This window comes from Platalea leucorodia (genome assembly GCF_965183815.1).
Source record: "Platalea leucorodia genome assembly, chromosome: 22".
Taxonomy (NCBI): domain Eukaryota; kingdom Metazoa; phylum Chordata; class Aves; order Pelecaniformes; family Threskiornithidae; genus Platalea; species Platalea leucorodia.
In genome coordinates this window covers 6499618-6519738 of record NC_138844.1, presented here as the reverse complement: position 1 = coordinate 6519738, position 20121 = coordinate 6499618, and the positions used below count along the sequence as shown (strand labels likewise).

The following is a 20121-nucleotide window of genomic DNA, read 5'->3' as shown; positions in this document are numbered from 1 at the left end:
CCTGCCCGCGCCCCGCTCCCCTCGGGCCCCTCCTGGCCGGGTGCTGGCCGCAGAGCAGCGCTGCAGCCCCCGCGGGACCGGGGCGCCCGCGGCCCACGCGTGACGCCGGAGGGGCGTGGGGACAGGCGGGGGCGAGGCCGTGGGGTGCCCCGGCTCCCTCGCGGGGGTCCCCGCGCCCCACGGCCCCGGGAGGCCCCGCCCCCCGGGCTGCCCCCCCCCCGCCCAGGTACGTCCCGGCCCCGCCCCCTGCCCAGGGGAGGGTCCCTGGCTCCGCCCCGACCCCGCCCCTGACTCCGCCCCGCCCCGCCCAGTGACGTCACCCAGGTGGTCCCCTTCGCGGCCGCGCCCTGCCCCGCCCGCCGCCTCGCCCCGCCCACCCCGCCCCGCTGTCCAATCGCCTGCCGGCGAAGGGCGGGGCGGCCGCGCCCCCGCCAATGGAGAGCGGATAAACACGTCCGGCGGGGGCGGGGCCCGGCCGGCCGCGGGGTTGACGGGCGTGAGGACGGCCCAATAGCGATCCGCCGTCGCGGGGGCGGGGCGTGTGCCGGGGCGGGGCAGGGCGGGGCGGGGGCGGGGCGGCGCGCGGGGCGCTGCTCGCCTTTTGTTCGGGCAGGAGCGGGGCGGCCGCCAGTGTCCGCGCAGGGGGAGCCGCCCGCAGGTGAGCGGGGCCCGGGGCCCGGGGCGGGCGGGCGGGGCCGGGCCGGGGAGCGCCGGGGCTGGGGGGGATCCAGGTGTCCGGGCCGGGCAGCACCGGCCGCCCCGGGTCGGTCCCGCCGCCGCCCGGGGCAGGGCTCCCCGCAGGCGGCAGAGCCGGCGCGGAGCCGGGAGCTCCGCTTGTCCCGCGTGGGGCCGGGGCGAGCGTCGCGGCCGTCGGCGGCCGAGCCCAGCCGGCGCGGATCCGGTCGGGCGGGTCCCCGGGGCGAGTCCCCCGCGGGCGGCCGGGCCGTCCCGGCCCCCGCTGCCCGCCCGGCGCCGCGGCAGCCACTTCGCAAGTTGCGACCCCGCGCCCCGCTGCCAGGCGGCGGCTTCGGCCCCGGCACCGCCCGGGCTCGGCGGGCGAGGCGGTGGCGGGGCTGCGGGCGAGGCCTTGGCACGCTGCTCGCCCAGGTGGCCCTGGGGCTCTTACGTAAACCGTGGCTGCTCGGTGCGGCGGCCGGCGCGCCCTGAGTCACGGCCGGTGGCCGCGTGCTGCCGCCGCGCCCGCTCGAGGCCCCGCCGGAGACCCCCGGTGCCGCCGCCCTCGCCCGCCGGGGGCAACCCCTGGCCTCCGGCCGGGCTCGCCGAGTCCCAGGCTGCCGGGGCCGGGGGCCCGAGGGGGTCGAGAAGGAATCCGGGTGGCCCGGTGTCGCCCGGGCGGCCCCGCCGCGGGATGGAGCAGCGTCGGGGGGCTCCCGGCCGAGCCCCCCGCCAGCGGCTGACGGCGGATATCCGCACCGGGAAACACGGGGGGAGAGAAACTCGGCTGGCTTTCTGTCTGGTGTTTGGAGAGGAGAGAGCACTCTAATTGCGTTAGCTGAGCGATTAGCTTAATTAATCAGGTTTACAGCACAGATGAAAGGATAATGTTGAAACGTTGCTGGGAGTTGCCCGGAGAAGGAAAATGTAGGTTGTCACACAAGCAACTTGGAGAGACGTGGTGCCGCAAGAGGAGCGTGGATGCCTGCCGAGAGGGCACGGCCGCCTGCCAGGGACGGTCCCGGGTCCTGTGCGCTGCCGTCGTGCCCGCACGGTGCGAAGGCAGCAGCTTGCGCCCGCTCTTGCCAGGCTGCAGTGTCCCTGCACCCCCGGCTTTCCCGTGATGCTGTCGGGGTGCCCGGGTGAGCCCCACGTCTGGGGTGATGTTCCCTGCCGCTTTCCCTGTGCTGGAGGGCTGCTGGGGGCCAGGGACGCCCCGTGACCCAGCTGGATCCGGTCCCTGCGGTCGCTGCACCTCCTGCTCCAGCCCACGTCGTGCTGGTTTTGGCACCGGTGCCACTTGCCAGCCCCGACACCCGGCGCTCTCGGGTCTGTCTGGCATCGGGCTGGCGGGGAGCCGGGGGCGAAGCGTCTCCCTGCCAGCTGCCGCGGGGATGGGGCTGGAGCGGTGCCGGGGGCGTTCGCTCGGGGCTGTCATCCGCGTCCAGGGCGGGCGCGGTGCCCATGGGGTCTGCTCCTGGCCCCGCTCTCGGGGGGGGGGGGGGCGGGGGGGAAACGGGTGTCCGGCCCAGCCGGTACCGGGGCTGAGGAAGGTCCCGTTCTGTGTCCTTCTGGGTGTTTTATCGGAGTCAGCTGGAGGGATGTGGGGTACCCAATGAAACAGTCTTTGCATATCTGAAGCCTGTAATCGTTCATTGTTTTGGAGGATTTCCATGAAGTGTCATGAAAAACCCATTTTACTGCTAATTTGGCTTAAACAAGTTGGCCATCAGGATGGGAATGCACAGAGCTCCTGGCATCGGTGGCTGAGGGGTGTTTTCCCCTCCAGGGCTGGCTCCGGTGCGGGTGCTGGGGGAGACGTGGGTCCCCAGTGCTCGGGGGGCTCGCGGGGCGCTGGGGGAAGGTGGGGCGGCCGCCGCAGGGCTCTCCCTTCCAGACAATGGTGTTTATGGTCTATTGTCTGGGCGATGTGGCGTGTCCTCGCCGGCTCCAGGAAGCGCGTGCGTCCCGGTGGGGCCGAGCCGGGCTGCTGGGGGGGTCTGCTGGGGCTGGGCGTGCGAGTGATTTGTGCGCTGGCCCCGGAGCATCGACCACCTCAGCCGTGCGGGCGGCTCGTGGCTTGGCTGCAGCTGGGGACCTTGGAGAATTTCCCCTTGGGTCCCAGTGCTGTATTTCAGTGTAATATTCAGTGCTGTCCTAATCCCATTAACTCTCCCCTTTGTTTCCCCCACCTGAAATCCTTAATCAGCTCTAGCAGCTGGGGTGGGCAACTGTGGTGCAGCTGCACGGCTCCTTCAGCTGAGGCTGTTCCTGTGACGATGGCTTCCCTTCAAGGCTGTGGTTTGGTGTGGGAGCACTTGACGGGATTTGGCTTTTTATCACACTTCCAGATCTCCGGGGTTTAAGACGCGCTCCTGCCGGGCGCTCTGCCGCTCGCAGATGGCAGAGCCTTGGGGAGCGGAGCTGCCCTTGGCCCCCGCTTTGCAAGCTGGGGAAGCGGAGGCTTTTTGCAGAGAACTTGCAAGACCTTAATTGCAGCATCTGTACTGAGGCTTGCGCTAGTCTTGAAGGTTTAAATTAGACTGGCTTCTAATTAACAGAAGTTAAAAAGAAATTTAATTTCTATTAAAAAAGTACAAGCCTACCTTGGACTTCAGCTTTTACCTTGATTTCAGCTGGTGCTTTCCCACCTAGACAGGGTGTGTGGGGCACCCAGCATCACCCAGAGCCGGGGCTCGGGTGGTGGCTCTCGGTCCCGTGAGACCGTGGGCTGTCTCAGGTCGATCTGTGTGGGTGGAAGCAGCTGGGATGGCAGCTCGGGAGGACACCAGGGCTGCACTGGTGCCTTGGATCGCTGCAGCGTTCTCTGCTTCGGGAGGGTTGGTTTTACCCCCCTTCCCCATGGATGCTGTTTGGTGAAGCGGTGGAGGACAGCGGGGCTGTGAAGGCACAGGTGCTCACTCTCCAAAGAAGTCTTAGAACTTGACCTAAGCAGCTAAACACCACGCCTGTGCTTAAACTGGGTTGGCTTTGGAGCCGCACAGGTGCCTCAATGGGCAGAGCTCCTCGCCCCCTCCACTCCCCACCTCTGGCGTGGGAATGCTGCACGGCTCCTCGACATCTGTGGGGGGAGAAGAAGGTGTTTCTAATTAGGCAGAGGTTTGAAATACCCTTCTAAATATGCCAGCCCTGATGGGTTTTGCTGTGGCTGCTGACAGGCCCGGAGGCATTTCAACATGCCTCAGTCGCTCGGCTCCGAAATCGCTTTGCAAACAGGGCAGGAGCCTTGTGCTGCGCCTGCGGATCCTGGGGCTCGTCGGGCTCCCCCACGACGTCTGCCTCGCCGCGTTTGAACCGAGCGAGTCCTCGGGCTCCTTCCGAGACCTGAGCAGGAGCTGGCGGCTGGGTGAAGGTGGGGTGCTTGGTGTTTTCCGAATATCCCACGCCTGGGTGCTCAAGCCCGCGGGAGGCGGTGAAGGCAAGTGAGCAGCAGTGCCCTCCCAGAGGGGAGCCCGCTCCGGCGCTGGAGGTGCAGACCCCGTGGTGTGGGATGCGCCGCGGTCCCACGTGGCTTTTGGGGGTGGATGGCTGGATAAAGTCCGTGTGCTTTGCTGGTGGGGGAGAGACCTTTGGCTGCTGTAAGGAGCCCTGCCGTAATCGCTGTGACGCGCAGGCAGAGCCCTGGTGACAAATCATTAACTTGCTCCGACAGGCCGGGTGCTGACGGGTGTTGGTGATAATTTCTTGTGAAGCGTCTGAACTTTACAGATGTAATGCAATTGGATGGAGAAATTAAGCTGGGGCTCAGCAGCCCCGCGTCCCTCCCCACCGCCTCGGCTCCTCTGGCAGCATCAGGGCCAGGTGGTAAAATCCCGTGTTTCTGGACACCATGACTGGAGCTGGGAACAGCCTGTGAGCCTCAAAGCCTAAATTTAAAGCCTACAATTATCATGTTCTTAAAGGACAACTTGTTCTTTGTGCTCTTTAAAACAAAATAATGATTATTTTTTTTTCTTATCCAGATGGAGTTATTGTGATTAATTGCATCATGCCAGTTCTTCTTTCCATGGACAAGTGGCGAGTTCCCATCTTTCCCAGCAGCGTTTCTAATGAGATCAGCAAACTTTTTTTGAGGAGGGGATGTGCCCACGTGGGTCCTCCCGATCCCGCTGTCTCCGTGGATGGTGGTGTCAGTGCCAGCAAGGGGAGATGCTCTGCCAGAGACCCCGCGATGGGTCTTTGGCATGTGAATGTCCCTGGGAAACCCCTCCCTGGGCTGGGTCCTGCTGTGGGGCTTGCCCCGCACGGCACTGGAGCTGTGCAAGGGGGAGCTGCCCCCAAATCGGGGCACAACGGAGCCGCTGGATCCATGCCAGCGCCCAGCAGTGCTGTGCACGTGGGGCAGGGAGGCAACGCTGGGCGAGCTGGAGCACGGCAGGGCGCGGTGTGGGCAGCGGGGCTCCCCGGGGAAGCCCAAGCTGTGGTTCGGTGGACGGTGCTTTGGCACAGCTCTTGCACGAGTCCCGGGTGCCCGGCGGTTCCCAGGGCCACGGTGCCCTGTGCGAGGGCTCGGCCGCCCCTCCGTGTGCTGCAAGTGGGTGGGTGTCATGCCCGGCATTGCACGTGCTCTTGCAACGGGAGAGCACTTGATGGATAATACCTTGTCATTTGGGGATTTGAAGTGCCAAAATATTACAGCCTGGACTTGGCGTGTGCTGGAGCTGTCAGTAGCTGTTAATTTGGGTGAAGGCGAGGCACTTCCAGAGGCTTGGGGAACGTGCTCTGCTTTGATGGAGAGCATCAGCTGAGCGGAGCGGGTCGTGGCAGAGACGCCGTGCTGCCAGGGCTGCCTCTGCCACCGGGAGCCTGGTCTTGCCGTGCTCGGGGGGACGCGGCACCCCTGGTGCTGCCTGAATAGTGGGAGCAGGGGCTTTCGGCAGCTCAAACTTAACCTCATCAGGAGCAGCTGGAAAATAAATAGGGTTTTAGAGCCTCCTCCAGCGAGGGAACCCAGGTCTGAAGAGCGGTTCTTGCACCCCTCGCTGCCCTCCCCGGTGACCTGAAGTTGTCAGAGCTGTTGGGGCAGCTGGGAGCCGCTCCGGACGTGGGAGCTGACGAACAAAGGCCATTAGCTCCTTTGTGTGCAGGGCTGGGGCGGCTGCCGTTACAGCCTGCTGTCTAACCAGAGACCGGTTGCCCATCTCCTCCTCATTAAACTTCAAGCCGTTCTCCTTCCCCTTTGAATTCTTCCACTTATCTTCACTGTAAAGCCCCATTGAAAGGGCTCGTGTAGCCGGGATCTGACTCTAACGCTTCCCATTGATGCTGGTGAGGTCTTGAAAAGCTCCTTTCTCTGCCTCCTCCTGCTGCGCGTTCCTGCGAGGGATCCTCTTCAAAACCATTGAAGATTTTCTACGGCGCTGGGTCTGTTGCAGCGTCTGCGTGAGCTTCGTTAGCTGCTGCCCCAGCTTCATTAGCTGTCGGTGCAATGGTGTCGCTGCTGGGTGCCTCTGGGCAGGGGCTTGCAGGTGATGGGGACCTCGGGGTGCAGCTCTCCCGGGTGCCCTTGCCCCGAGGAGGGCTCTGCCGCTGTCGAGGCTGCTCTCCCCCAGCCTCGCTGTCTGGGCAAGCGGTCGGGGAGGACCGGAGATTGCTTGCGTGTAGCATAAGTGCTTCTAAAATAGAGTCTTTTCTTGCATTGCATTTGTTGAATTGCCTTAACTGCCTCTTTCCTTTTCTTAAAAGCCTAAGTGACTGTAATTACAATCGCTCGCATGCTTCCCGCAACCGAGCTCACCCCCTTGCACGATGCGGCTGCTGGGCGGGGGCACCTCCAGCGCCGCTGCTCTCTGTTCCTGGCAGGGCTGGGAAGGATGCGTGCAAGGACGGGGCTCTGCGGAGGGCTACGGCAGCCCCTCGGCCGGCGCCGCGCTGCTCTGGGCAGCACAGCGTGCTCCGCGCGGGGCGAGGGCAGGCTGGGGCCGCAGGTGATGTGCTCGGGCTGCCTCGCGCACCCGCCGAGCCCCGGGTCCTGGTGCCTGCTCCTGTGCAGCCCCTGCCTGGGACTTGGGATGCGGGGGTGCTCTCTGCCCCCCGCCTGCTCATTAGGGGTGACCTGCTGCTGGGGGCCATGGCTGCTCACCCCAGGGACCGCTGCCCCCCAGGGAGTCCCTGGGCAATAGCCTTTTTTGCATGAAATACCATTCATGGCTTCCCTGTTGCTGTTCTGGGCAGCTCAGCTGTACGTCTGTCGGCTCTGTCCTGCCTGCGTGAGGCTGAAGGCTTCTCCCGGCAGCCGGAGGGAAGGGCTGGTCAGGCCCAGGGCTGCGTGTTTGCCAGAGACTTCCTCCGCAGACGGTGTCTCGGGGGGGGGGACGATGCCGCCTGGACGCTGATCAAATGGCTCTGGGGGCGGATGAGCCGCTGGCCGGTGCCTTACAGCCGCGGGAGCTTCCTCTGCCTTCCCCGGCATTCCTGGCTGTGGGAAGTGGTGGGAGAGGGATTAACCTCCTCCTGACTCTCCCTTGCACAGGGGGTGGCTGAAGCCCCTGCACAGCCCCGTGTCCCACATGGGGCCATGGAGGTGCTCCCCTAAACCTGCTGTCCCCTCTGGGGGGTCCCCCCCATCTGCCTCACAGTTTCCTGCGGGATTTCTTGCTGTTCCCGGGAGTGAGGCCTGTTTTCCTGGGGGTCCCAGCTCTGTGCAGGCAGGGGGGCTCAGCCCGGGGCTCAGTGGTACTGCACTGGTTGATAACAGCCCGGTAGGAGGGAGATAAGGGTTGGGCTGAGCAGCAGTCGTCCTACCAACAGGCCTGGGCATGGAGGGGGCTGGAGCCCACCCAAGCATCCCCCGTGCTCACAGCTGACCCCTCCGGGGCAGGTATTTTCACATGTGCCCCAAATACCCCCGGCTTTTCCCTCCTGCGTGAACCGCTGTCCTCCCCTTTGCCACATCCTGGGGATGGCAGGGGTCCTGCCCCGCTGCAGCCGTTCACCAGCAAGAGCATCGCTGGTGAACGGCTCCTGCTGAAGGTGAACCCAGGCCTGGGGGTCCGCAGCATCCCTTGCCTGGGGGACCACCCGCCTCACTCTGATCCCACGGAAGGGGAGGGAGGGCATCCAGGGACAGAGCCCAGCCATGGAGGATGGGGGAGAAGCTCGTGTCAGGCGTCGGGCCCTCGCTGAGTGATGAGCAGAGGATGCTTAACACAGGGTTCAGAAAATGTCACTGCTTGCCGCTGGAGTGTCTGATGTTTGCTCCACTGGCTCCGTCACCTTGGGTGCCACCGGCCTTGCTGGCTGCTGGCGGGGTGATGCTCTGGAGAAGGATGGAGGCTGTGTTTAACGAGGCACCTGTGGTCCCTTCTGGGGGGCTCCTGGGGATAGAGACTCCCCCGAGCTGTGTAACACCCATCCCTGGTGGCCCCTCTGCCCGTGCTGCAGGGTGCCGTGCTCAGACGGGTCTCACACGGTGCTGGGACCCCCTCTCCTGCTTGGAGCTTGTCTGGGGCCGATCACCCGAGCCTGCGTCTGGGCTCTGAGGAGTTTTGCAGGCTTTTGATGTCTCTGGGATGGCGGGGGGGTGGCTCATGCATAATGCAGGGCTCTGTAAGAAGCCAGTGTCTGAGCTGAACCCATGGAGGTTTGAAAAATTAAGTGCCTGTCAAATGCCTGTAAATTGTAGAGCAGCCGTTACCGGTCGACTGACGGCGCAGGCAGCACCAGCCTCTCCTGCCAGCTCCAACTCCCTGCTGCCTGGGGGTCCCTGTGCTGACTGGGGTGGGTGCTCGGGGTCCTTACACCCCGCGCTGTGGTGCAGGGAGCTTTCCTGCCCTCGACTCCGCTCTCGCCTCGCCTGCCGTGTCCAGGGCAGCTTTCCAGGGTCGGCCTTGGGGTGCCGGGGTCCCTCTGGCTGCAGCCCTGCTGCCGGGGCTCTGCACGCCAGCTCCCGGCTGGGATGTGCGATGGCACGCACCAGCTCCTGCACCGCAGCAGCTTGCCCCGCCGGTGCCAGCAGAGCGCTCTCCTGCACGCCATGCTTCCTCGGGTGTGATTTGACATTGCTTTTCTCGGGCTTCCTGATACAATTTGGAGGCTCTGCCACCGTGGCCAGGGTGGCCCAGCTGGGAGGACTGGCTCTCCCAAACACCGATGCAACAGCTCATGAATACACAGACGGGGGTGTGCGGCACTCCTGGCTCAGCACAGGGGCTCTCCTGGCCGAACCCTGCTCTGGCACGGGGTGGGGAGCGGAGCCGGGCTCGCCCCTCGCTGCCGGCGCCGTGCGTCACGCACTGCCCTGCCGCACCAAGCGGAAACCCCAGCTCCCGCCCGTGCCTGGGAATGATCTGCCCCCGCTGGCCTCCATTAGTGGGTCCCTCTCTTGCTGCCTTATAAACATGCATTATGCACAACCCATTAAAGCCGGAGCAGTACTTAGTCTGCGGATTGCTGCTTGACAGCTCAAAAAATATTGAATTGACAGGACAGTGCCCTGCAATGGCTCCGGGAAGGTGGTGGGGGCAGACATGGTGGGATGCAGGATGCATCTAGCCGGGCAGACTGGAGCGTGGCAGGGCTCCTGCCTTCCACCCAGCCCCTATTCCCTGGGAGCAAGTGGGTTTTTTTCTCCCGGGCTGGGATTTTTCCCTGTGAGCACCGGCCTGTGCCACTGGTGAGAGCTTGGCCGCTCCTTGAGAACAGCCGGCAGCGCTGGGGCGAGCCGCGCCAAGCCCATGCGCGCCATGCCCTGCCGGGCCGCCCCGCGCAAGCCGCGTCTTCGGCCACCACCCGACGCCCTGACTCAGCTGCCGGTGTGGCGGGGGGCTGGCGGGGGGCTCATCCCCCGTTCCCGTTGCTCCCCCAAGGAGGGTGCTGGGGCCTGAGGCTGCTGCACCAGCCTGGCGGGTCCCTGCGAGCCCCGAGCTGCGCCGGCCACTGGAGCGGAGCCAGGGGCGCATGGCTGCCCTGGTCCTGCTTGCTGCATGAATCAGTGCTGGTGGAGGTGGTAATTATGCCTCTGTTTGGATGTGTGGTTGCTGCTGCGCCCAGCGATGCTGGGTGCCGGCTGGCAGCTGCTCCCTTCGCCTCTTATCGCCTCTGAAACTCTGACTCATCCCCGCCCCTGCGCGGCCTCCTGTGCGGCGGGAGGAAGGGGCAGGAATCCGGCGGGTGCCTGGGCGGTGGGTTGGCGGCGGTAGGGCTGGCTGGGCACTGTCTCCATCCCTGCCTGCCTCCAGCCATCCCTCCCCTCCTGGCCGTGCCGGGGGCTGGATGCGGGGCTGGTGACTCACAGCCCTGCAGCGTCTGCCTGCCCCGATGAGCTCAGGGGTTAATCCCTGAGCCATCCTCCCTCCCGCTGCGTTCCCCAAATTAAAGACGAGGGAAACCCAGCCCTGTTCGCAAGCAACCTCGGCTGGCTTGTCCTGAGTTTTGGGATGTGCTGGGCTGCCCTGTCCTGGCACCGTGCAGCCACGGCGTGATGCTCAGCACAGGGAGCACCCAGCCCCGGACCACGCCATGGGCGCTTGTGGTGCTGAGCACCCGCAGGAGAGCCGAGCTGGTGGCTTTGCCTCGTTATTTTTAGGTGCTTTAGGAGTGTCCCAGAGGGCTTCTAAAAAGGTTTGTTTTATTCTTGGAGCTCCGGCCTTGTGGCTGTCCCCAGCTCTCTGCCAAGTCCTGTCTCTGGAAACTGGTCTTTAAAAAGCCCGTGGGCAGCTGGGGGAGCCGGGAGCAGGGGGGGCCTGGCTGGGGGGTCCCTCCACGCCGGGCAGAGCCTGCTCACACCTTTGCCGCCGAGGCGGCGAGACACGGCGTTGCGCAGCAGGCGCTGGCTGACGGCTCAGCCAGCCGTGCGCGGTCTGCGCCGGTTGCAGCCGCGGTTCGTGTCTGAACACGAGCAGCAAAGTGCTGAGCTGTGGGTTCCGCATCCCGGTGCTGCCTTTCATCTCGCGTGGGGGAGGAGGGCAGATAGCGATCTGCTCGATCTGCTCGTGGGCTGCGCAGGGGCCGGCTGCCGCGCTGGGGTCTGCCACGGTTTGGTGCAGGAGAGGGGCAGCAGGGTGCTGCGGCGACCTGGGCTCAGAGGCGTGACTTCTCCCCTCCCTGCCCCGCAGAGCAGCCATGGAGGTGATGAACATGATGGAGCAGCCGATCAAGGTGACGGAGTGGCAGCAAACCTACACCTATGACTCGGGCATCCACTCCGGTGTCAACACCCAGGTGCCCTCTGTCAGCAGCAAGTGCCTCGGGGACGATGACGAGGTCTACGGGAAGCAGTACACCATCAAGAAGACGACCACCACGAGCTACTGCCAGGGAGGGAGCCAGGGCCAGAGCCAAGCGCAAGGTAGGGCTGTGGGGCCGGGCATGTCGGCGAGCTCGGCTGCTCCGCTCCAGCCTTCCTCTGCCCCCCCACGAGCCGTGCTCCTTCTGGGCACTCCTCCACGCTGCCTTCCACACCCCGGGAGTTGTTACTGCCTAAAATATGCTCCCTCCTGTCCTCCTTCCCTGTGCCGAGAGGCTCTTGCGTAGGGGCGGCGCGCAGCCAGCCCGCACCGGTGCTGAGCTGTGCACACACATCCGAGCGCGCCGCTGAGTTGGCTCAAGATAGGAACAGCTGATCCCGGCCCACGGATCGGCCGTCTGCTCTGCTGCCTGTCTGCCCGCTCGGGAAGCCTGGCTCAGCGCGGCTGGCGGAGCTGCTGGCGTGTGCCGTAAAGCCATGCTGGCCGGCCCATCTTCTCCCACTGCCGCGAGGGTGAAGCAGGAGGAGACGCAGCCCCCAAAGCCAAAGGAGATGCTTCCCGCGGCTTTATCCCTTAAGAGAGAGCTGGTTTGCTCTGCTCACCTCTGCTGTTCCCCTGTCAGCGATGGGCTCTGGGAAGTTTAATCGCCAGCTCCCCTGGGGAGGCAGAGCCCTGGGGAGAGGGACGAGCCCTCCCGAGCCCTGTGCGGTCCCTGTGCCGCAGAGGTGGGGACCGTGGGTGGCCGCTGGAGCATCTCTGCCCCTTGGGTCGCAATTGTTCTGGCATCCTTAATGGGGAAGGCCTCCGTGTCCTCCTAATACCCAGAGCCAGCTGGTCCCAAGTTGCAAATATCCTTTATTTTTTAATTAATGGACCTTGTGTGACAACTGCCTAATTATGCTCCCTAATTGAGTGTTGTCTTATCTCTGCGCTGTCGTATCTGTTTACACTTTGAAGCACCGGCTCCTTGCAGAGTGTGCTGGGACTGCTGACGTTGCCGGTGTTGGTGCGCTAAGCTCTGGCTCAGCTAATTGAAATTGGAAAGCAGGGCTGGGAGTGCTCCTCGGAGAGAGCCTGAGTCTAACGCTGCCTCCCCATCTCCCCCTGCAGCAGACATGGAGGCTCAGCTGGCCATGACCCGGGCCCAGCGTGTCCGGGCCGCCATGTACCCCGAGACGGTGGAGGACCGCTCCCTGCTCATCACCACCCAGCTGGAGGGGCAGCAGACCAACGTGCAGCGCCTGGCAGAGCCCTCGCAGATGCTGAAATCGGCCATCGTGCACCTCATCAACTACCAGGATGACGCCGAGCTGGCCACCCGCGCCATCCCGGAGCTCACCAAGCTGCTCAATGATGAGGACCCGGTAAGGACGCGTGGTTTCCCTGCGCGTGTCTCTGGGCAGCACAGCCGGCTCCCGTCCTCGCGGGGCTCCGTGGCCGCCGTCCAGCTCCTGCCTCTTGGCAAAGCTCTGCGGTCACCTCTGTGCCGCAACAGGACTGAGCCCACCTCTGCCCACCCGCATCTCCGCAGCCTGCCCTTGCTGCCCTGGCCCAGCTCTCCTGCCCTGGCCTTGCACAGACACTGAGCGTTTCTTGCCGGCTCTCGGTGCTCCAGCCCCCCCTGCCCTCCCCCTGCCCGTCCCCTGCCCTCCCTGCAGCACGCCTGTGCTCCGTGGACCCGACCGTATGCTGCCTGCTGCTGCAAAATGCAGCGTAGCTCCTGGAGCAACGTGGATGAGGATTGTTAAAAATAGCAATCCTCGCCTGCGCTGGCTGTGCCAGCTCTGCCGCTCCAGCGCCGCCCTGCCCGGCACGATGCGCGGCAGCCCCGGGCCAGCTCTCGCCCAGCAGAGTGGGATCCCTCCAGTCCCTGCTGCGATGGGCAGTGGGTGGCACCGGGACCCCCTCCCACCCACCGGCTTCTCTCCCCACCCAGGTGGTTGTCAGCAAAGCGGCCATGATCGTCAACCAGCTTTCCAAGAAGGAGGCGTCGCGCCGTGCCCTGATGCAGTCGCCCCAGATCGTGGCGGCTGTGGTCCGCACCATGCAGAGCACCAGCGACCTGGATACGGCCCGCTGCACCACCAGCATCCTGCACAACCTCTCGCACCACCGCGAGGGCCTGCTCTCCATCTTCAAGTCCGGTGGCATCCCGGCCCTTGTCAGGATGCTGAGGTACGGGGGTGCGGGCAGGGGGTCCCGAGAGGACGGCAGAGCCGAGCGGTCCCTTCCCAGGCTGGCAGCCGGGCGAGTGCCTGGGCTGGGGGCAGAGGAGGGGAGGGCTCGTGCTGCCCCTAGATGTGGGTCCTCCTTCTGACACCAAAACAAGGGAATGGGAGACCTTCAGCCTTTTAACCTGCAAAAGCCCCGGGGGTTTGCTGCATTTGGAGCCAGTGTGGGGGCAGGAGGAGGGGAGCGGTCCCCCGTGCTGCCTTGACCGTGGAGACAAGGGTCCATGGAGACCGTGGGGTCTCTGCTCTGCCCCGAGGAGGAGCTGTCCCTTCCTGGAGGGCAGCCCCAGGGCTGTGCGGCATGGCGGCCTCGCACCGGCTCCGCTGCAGGGCACTGGGTGGGAGTCCCGCTCGGGGCAGTCCTGGGGGCTCCGCTGGCAGCCTGGAGGCAGCTGCCTGCACTGACGTGGCTCTGTGCCACTTGCCTGCAGCTCGCCGGTCGAGTCAGTCCTCTTCTACGCCATCACCACCCTGCACAACCTGCTGCTCTACCAGGAAGGGGCCAAGATGGCTGTGCGCCTGGCCGACGGCCTGCAGAAGATGGTTCCCCTGCTGAACAAGAACAACCCCAAGTTCCTGGCAATCACCACCGACTGCCTTCAGCTCCTCGCCTACGGGAACCAGGAGAGCAAGGTGGGCGCGGGGAGCCTGGCCTGCCCCACGGCGCGGGGTCCTGCCGGGGGAGGCAGGCAGGGGTCGGTTGCCCAACCTTGCTCCTTGCAGACAGAAGCCCGGGAGCGCAGGGGTGGGAGCTCCCACCGCCCGTGTGCCCCAGCCAGCAGCAGAGCAGCTGAGCATCCCCGAAAGCGCAGACTGTCCCAGTCTGGCTGGTCGATCGGCTCGGCTGGGTTTCTTCCCCCTGCTGCTCCAGGCAGTGCCTCTATCTTTGTTCTTCGGCTGCTCCTCTCCTCCCACGCCCTGGTCGTCCCAGCCTGGCGTGGAGGTTCGGTCCCCAGACGTGCTCTGACGCTAGCTGGGCGGGTGGGCGCTGCCCGTCCTGCCTGCGGCGCGGGGCACGGGACCCCGGTGCGCAGGGCCGGGGTGGCCGGGGGGCGGTGGCAGTGCACGGCCCCGGCAGGGGTGACCCGAAGCACTCGGGCGTGCCAAGGGGTTGGACCTCCTGCCTGACGTGAGTCCTGGCGCGAGCTGGGGAAACCAGTGGTGGTCCCAGAGCTGCCGCACGCCCTGACCCTGGCCCTTCTGTCTTGCAGCTGATTATTTTGGCCAACGGAGGACCCCAGGCCCTGGTGCAGATCATGCGCAGCTACAACTACGAGAAGCTGCTCTGGACCACCAGCCGGGTGCTCAAGGTGCTGTCGGTGTGTCCCAGCAACAAGCCTGCTATCGTTGAGGCTGGTAAGAGGGGCTGGGGGGCTGCAGCAGAGCTGGTGTCACACGGCAGGAGTCTTGCTCTGAAAGGCTGCCAAGGTGCTTTCCTGGCACCGTGTGTGGGCAGGATCTGGCCTGGCGGCCGGCCGGGAGCTGGCTTCCCGCACCGCATTTAGCCTCCGCTAAGCCATGAGGCTGCATCGTGCGTTGGAGGCATCGGTCGGCGGTGCCACGCAGACCCGCTGTCTCTCCCTTCTCCTCTCTGCTGGGGCAGCTTTGGGTATTTACAGATGGGCTGGTGTCTCCTTCCTCGGCAGGCGGCATGCAGGCGTTGGGCAAGCACCTGACCAGCTCCAGCCCCAGGCTGGTCCAGAACTGTCTCTGGACCCTGCGAAACCTCTCTGACGTGGCTACCAAACAGGTGAGTCTGCGGGACCCTGAGTCGTGCTTCAACGCAGCATTTCGGAGGCTTCTCCGTTCCAGCTGCCGGGCTGCCCCTCGCCCTCTGCTTGCGCCAGCTGAATCTGAAGCAGCGTCCTCGTGCCGTTTCCAAGCCCTGTGAGCTGCGGGCTGTGGCAGCGCGCCTGCCTGGCAGAGGGAGGGGATGCCCAGCTGTGCCCGAGCCCCGCTGCAGCAGGGCTTTACCTGGCGTGGCGGGAGGCTGCGTACTGCCCGCGGCCCTTCCCCTGCCAGCCGGCTGCCAGCGCCCGTGCCGTGTCCCCGGCGGGGGCCAAGGCCTCTGGCCGTTCCTCACGTGCTCAGCGGGGCATCGCCGGGGCTGCTGCTTGCTCTGGCTCAGGGAGCCCCTGGCAGCCGGTGCGAGGGTGGTCCCGAGCTCTGCTCTGGGGTTGCTCTCCCCAGCCCTTTGCTGCCTCCTGATGCGTTCCCCCGTCTGCTGGGGCCGCCTCTCTGTGCAGATTAGCGCCTGATGCAGAGTGGAAACTATTTGGGCTGGCCTGTAACCATCCCTGGCTCTGTGGATTGAGAGGGGGATGCGGCCATGGTGCCTTTAACTCCTTCCTGCCCCGCTGCTGGCTGCCTGCCGGCATGGCTGGGACCGGGGTCACCCCGGGACTGCTCGAGGAGCACTGGCGGGTGCATTGTTTGCACTTCCCAGCAGAGAAAAGCTGCTGGAGACATTAAACTCTTAAGTAAAGCTGCACGTGGAGAGCGCCTGTTGCTCATGCCATGCCGGCATCGCGGAGAAGCAGCTCTGGTTGCAGGGGGACGGGGAAAGGCGCAGTGTGGGAGGCGCAAACGCTGCCTCTCCGCTATCGCTGGCCTGTGCAGAGCCGGGGGGCGTGTGGGGCCAGGACGTGGGGTGCTGGGGGGCCGGGGTCTGCAGCAAGGGCTGTGCGAGCTCCGGCGACGGCAGCCATGCAAGCCTGGGTCTCGAGGGGAGAGGGTGCCAGGTCTGGGAGGAAGAGCACGGCTGGGGGCTGGATCCTCTCTGCGATGGTAGGAGCCGTCCTTGCAGGAGGGGCCTCTCCTCTCCGAGGCTGGGTGTCCGGCCTGTCCAGGGGGAGCAGCTCTGGCTCCCCGTGCCCAGGCAGGAGACACAGGGGATGGGCACAGGGCTGCAGCCCAGCCGCTGGCTGAGCCTGGATCCGGCTGCGGGGGGGCTGGTCCGACCTCCTGTCCTTGCTCCCGCAGGAGGGCCTGGACGGCGTCCTCAAGATCCTGGTGAACCAGCTGAGCTCCGATGACGTGAATGTGCTGACCTGTGCCACTGGCACCCTCTCCAACCTGACCTGCAACAACAGCAAGAACAAGACCCTGGTGACGCAGTCGAATGGGGTGGAGGCCCTGATCCACACCATCCTGCGGGCGGGCGACAAGGAGGACATCACCGAGCCGGCTGTCTGCGCTCTGCGGCACCTCACCAGCCGGCACCCCGAGGCTGAGATGGCACAGAACTCGGTGCGGCTCAACTACGGCATTCCCGCTATCGTCAAGCTCCTCAACCAGCCCAACCAGTGGCCACTGGTCAAGGTAAGGGGCTGGGGGGATGCTGGGGGCCAGAAGAAGCCAGTGGCTGGGCTCGAGCGAGCCCCCGGCTGCTGGCCCGTGGTGGGATGTGCTGCTGAGGGGGTCTGCAGCTGGTGCTGTGCACGGAGCGATGGCGGGCTGCTGCCACCGCAGCCCTGGTCCCGTAGGGCGGCATCCTTGACGGCAGCTAATGGAGGAAATGGCTCGTGCGGGCTGGAATCGATACTCGCCCCGGCCTCCCCGCGGGGAGGGGGCTGGATCCGGTGTGGGAGGAAGCTGAAGGCAGCCTGTGCCGTGGAGGAGGACGGGGTGGGACAGGCCGGGGAGGGAGGTGGGTCCCATGGGGAGCACGTGCTGCTCTGATCCATGGTTGAGATGAATCTCTCATTCCCCACTTCGCTCCTCCAGGCTACCATAGGCCTGATCCGCAACCTGGCCCTATGCCCGGCCAACCATGCCCCGCTCCAGGAGGCCGCCGTCATCCCCCGCCTGGTCCAGCTGCTGGTCAAGGCTCACCAGGACGCCCAGCGGCACGTAGCAGCCGGCACGCAGCAGCCCTACACAGTGAGTCCCTGCGGCAGGGTCTGCTGGGGGTGCCCCTCTGCCCCGTTCCTGGCACAGCCTGGCACCCCAAAACCCAACCTGTCCCTGGGGGGTAGCCTGTGCCCACGCTCGGGGTGATCGTGCCCTGATGTGGGGTGCCCCGGCTGAGCGTTTGTCCCCTGGCAGGACGGAGTGAAGATGGAGGAGATCGTGGAGGGGTGCACAGGGGCACTGCACATCCTGGCCCGGGACCCCATGAACCGCATGGAGATCTTCCGCCTCAACACCATCCCTCTCTTCGTGCAGGTCAGGGGCTGGGGGGACGTGGGGGCTGCGCTCTGCCACCTCCCGGCTGGCTGGCACAGCCCCGCGGTGCCGGGGCCAGGGGGCCGCAGCACTCGGCTGGTGGCACCTGTACGTGTCAGACCATGGCAGGAGCACGACAGCTTCTCCCTGGCTGCTTCACATGGCCGCTAATCTCTCCTGACAGCTCCTCTACTCGCCGGTGGAGAACATCCAGCGCGTGGCGGCTGGCGTGCTGTGTGAGCTGGCCCAGGACAAGGAGGCGGCAGATGCCATTGATGCAGAGGGGGCCTCGGCTCCGCTGATGGAGCTGCTGCACTCCAGGAACGAGGGGACGGGTGAGTGCCGCCGTGCCGGGCCCTGTGCCGGGGGCTCTCCGCCACCTGGCATCGCCCCAGCTGCAGCCGCTCTGGGTCTTCTGGTGCTTCAGTGCCTCACGGCACCGGGAGCTGAGGCTGTCGCCATTCCCCTGCAGCCACCTACGCGGCTGCCGTGCTCTTCCGAATCTCGGAGGACAAGAACCCCGACTACAGGAAGCGCGTCTCCGTGGAGCTCACCAACTCCCTCTTCAAGCACGACCCGGCAGCCTGGGAGGCGGTGAGCATCCCGCTGGGCGCGGAGACGAGTCCTTTTCCCTGGGGAAACCAGGCCCTCTTGGGACGGCCTGTCCTGCCTCCAAAAGCTTCCACCGCCGCCTCCAGACAGAGATTGGACAGGAGTGATGGGCAAACCAGGGGAGGCGGCGGGTGGATGCGCTGTGGCCTCGGCTCTCCGGCAGCCCTGGGTCGCGGTACCTGCTACCCGGGACAGGGCTGGGCACCACATAGCCCCTGAGCATCGTGCACACGTGAGCACGAATCCCCTCTACAATTGTGTCACCTTCTTTTGTAGGCTCAGAGCATGATCCCCATCAACGAGCCCTACTCGGATGGTGAGTATGGCGCCTGCTTTTCCTGCAGGGCTCCCCCGTGGGCTGTGCTCTGATGGGGCAGTTGCCTTATCTCGGCAAACCAGGCTGGTTTTAAAACCTTTCTTGGGTGGCTGCTAGCAAAATGCCAGCCCGGCCCGCCTGGGGATGCTCAGCGGGATGCTCAGCTCCCCGGGAAGTGCGTGCAGCCATTCCCCTGCGTGCCTGGGCTGGCCCAGAGGCTTGGGGCAGGTGGGTGGCCCTCGTGTCCTTTGCAGTGCCACGTGCTGCCCCGGGCGGGGGGACCAGGAGGGTGGCTGAGGTCTGGAGAAGTCTCTCACCGGCGGGAGCTGAGGTTGCCGCATCCCTTCCCTGCAGAGCTGGACCCTGGCTACCGCCCCATGTACTCGGGTGACATCCCCCTGGACCCCATCGACATGCACATGGACATGGACGGGGACTACCCCATGGACGCCTACAGCGACGGCGTCCGAGCGCCCTTCGCTGACCACATGCTCGCCTAACCCTCCCCGCAGCCCCCCACCAGGTAGTTGCTGGCGTGTACCTGGGGTGCGGGCGCTTATCGGGGGCGTGCTCGGCCCCGGAGCGGGGCGGGCGGCCGGGGGAGGCAGGGCTGGCTGCTGGTGCCGGCGTGCCGTGGGGTCCCTGATGCTGCCGTGGGGTCCCTGGTGCTGCTGCGGGTCGCCATCCCCATCACCCCAGGGCTCTGGGGGCGCTGGGCTCTGGTCTCCAAACCCCGCCTCGGTCGAGTAACGGAGCTCTGTTCTGCCGCGTGCAGGTGTTTTCTCCATACAGAAGAGGGTGGCCCCAGAGCTGAGTATTCGCAAGGACTTGGGAGACAGAAGTGCCTGAGAAGACAAACTTTTCCATTCCCACGAGAGGTTTTATTTTTCGATTTTTTTTTCTTCGCTGTGGGTCTGTGGAGAAGGTCCTTCCTCCTGGGACTGCTTCAAGCACCTACTGCCGCGTCCAGCATCCAAGATACTGTTTCTGAAGCTTTAAAACACACAAGCCCTGCACCGTTAGCGACCTTTCATTGGCAAAATAGTCTTTTCTATGAATATATATTTCTTTTTTATTTTTAATATGGTGCCAACGGCTTTTGCCATCTTTAAGTTCGTGCTTTCTAACTTCCCCACTATTTGTTCTGCGTGTTAGTGTTCTAGGAAAGGAATCTAACACGGGAAAACCCTTTGCTTTCTGCGAACTCTAACTTAATCAGGCCAATCCAGAGTTTGCTGGAACCAAAGGGTGCCGTGTCCCAGGACCTTCGTTTTAGCCATCGGGATGTCTGCGGTTTAATTCTTTCCGATCAGCCGTTGGGGAGCTGACTTTGCGTACCTGCCTATCCTACCAGTACCCATAGAGGAGTGACTCCAGCATTAGCAACTGTGTCCTTGTACTGATCTCTGTTGCACATTTTAACCCGTTTCCCTTCTTTTTGGTGAGTGGTGTGTTTCCGTCCCCTCCTCCCTTATCTAACGCATTTTTTAAAAGAGGCTCTGGATCTGATGGTGGTTTAATGCTTCCACCAGAAAGGGATGGACAGTTACTGAAGTGTGGTTCAGGAATGGAAGATTTTATTATTTCTGTAAGTTGTTTTTGTATAGACCAAAGCAAAGAATAAAATAACCCCCCCAGCCCCGTGTTGCCCTGAGCCTGTTCTGTCAGCCGGGGAAGGTCAGCGAGTCCCCTTGGGGCAGCCGGGGCGAAGGTGGCCATCGCCCTCCTTGGGCCAAGCGTTGGCGGTTCCCTCCCGTGGGGCTGGTGGCCTCGGATGAGCTCGTTCCCACGCTCTGCACCCGCCTGGCCGAGGGCTCAGGTGGCGGCCGGGGGGCACAAGCAGGCTGGGCCCCTCCCTGTGCCTCGGGGACGATGCTCGGCAAGGCACAGGCCACCCGCTCGCAGCCCCGTG

General features: G+C 64.8%; 1 protein-coding gene across 2 annotated transcripts; it reads left to right on the top strand.

Moving 5' to 3' along the window:
• Window positions 1–574: 574 nt before the first annotated feature.
• JUP (junction plakoglobin) lies at window positions 575–19823 on the top strand. 2 transcript variants are annotated; one of them, XM_082331887.1, is made up of 15 exons: window positions 575–658; window positions 10752–10984; window positions 11997–12247; window positions 12820–13058; window positions 13546–13747; window positions 14326–14470; window positions 14761–14864; window positions 16097–16435; window positions 16841–16996; window positions 17162–17281; window positions 17466–17616; window positions 17754–17875; window positions 18170–18209; window positions 18564–18732; window positions 18985–19823. In XM_082331887.1, the coding sequence occupies exons 2-14, from the start codon at window positions 10759–10761 to the stop codon at window positions 18707–18709; spliced, it is 2241 nt and encodes a 746-aa protein (XP_082188013.1). In that variant the 5' UTR covers window positions 575–658; window positions 10752–10758; the 3' UTR covers window positions 18710–18732; window positions 18985–19823. The 2 variants fall into 2 exon arrangements, with proteins under 2 accessions (XP_082188013.1, XP_082188012.1); XM_082331886.1 differs by having other exon boundaries at window positions 11994–12247.
• Window positions 19824–20121: the final 298 nt, after the last annotated feature.

What these genes read in the sequence shown, in the direction of transcription:
- JUP (XM_082331886.1), top strand. Translation starts at nt 10,759, where the DNA reads ATGGAGGTGATGAACATGATGGAGCAGCCGATCAAGGTGACGGAGTGG. An exon ending in TGCTCAATGATGAGGACCCG is followed by an intron (nt 12,248 to 12,819) that starts GTAAGGACGCGT and finishes CTCCCCACCCAG; the next exon opens with GTGGTTGTCAGCAAAGCGGC. An exon ending in ACCAGTGGCCACTGGTCAAG is followed by an intron (nt 16,436 to 16,840) that starts GTAAGGGGCTGG and finishes TCGCTCCTCCAG; the next exon opens with GCTACCATAGGCCTGATCCG.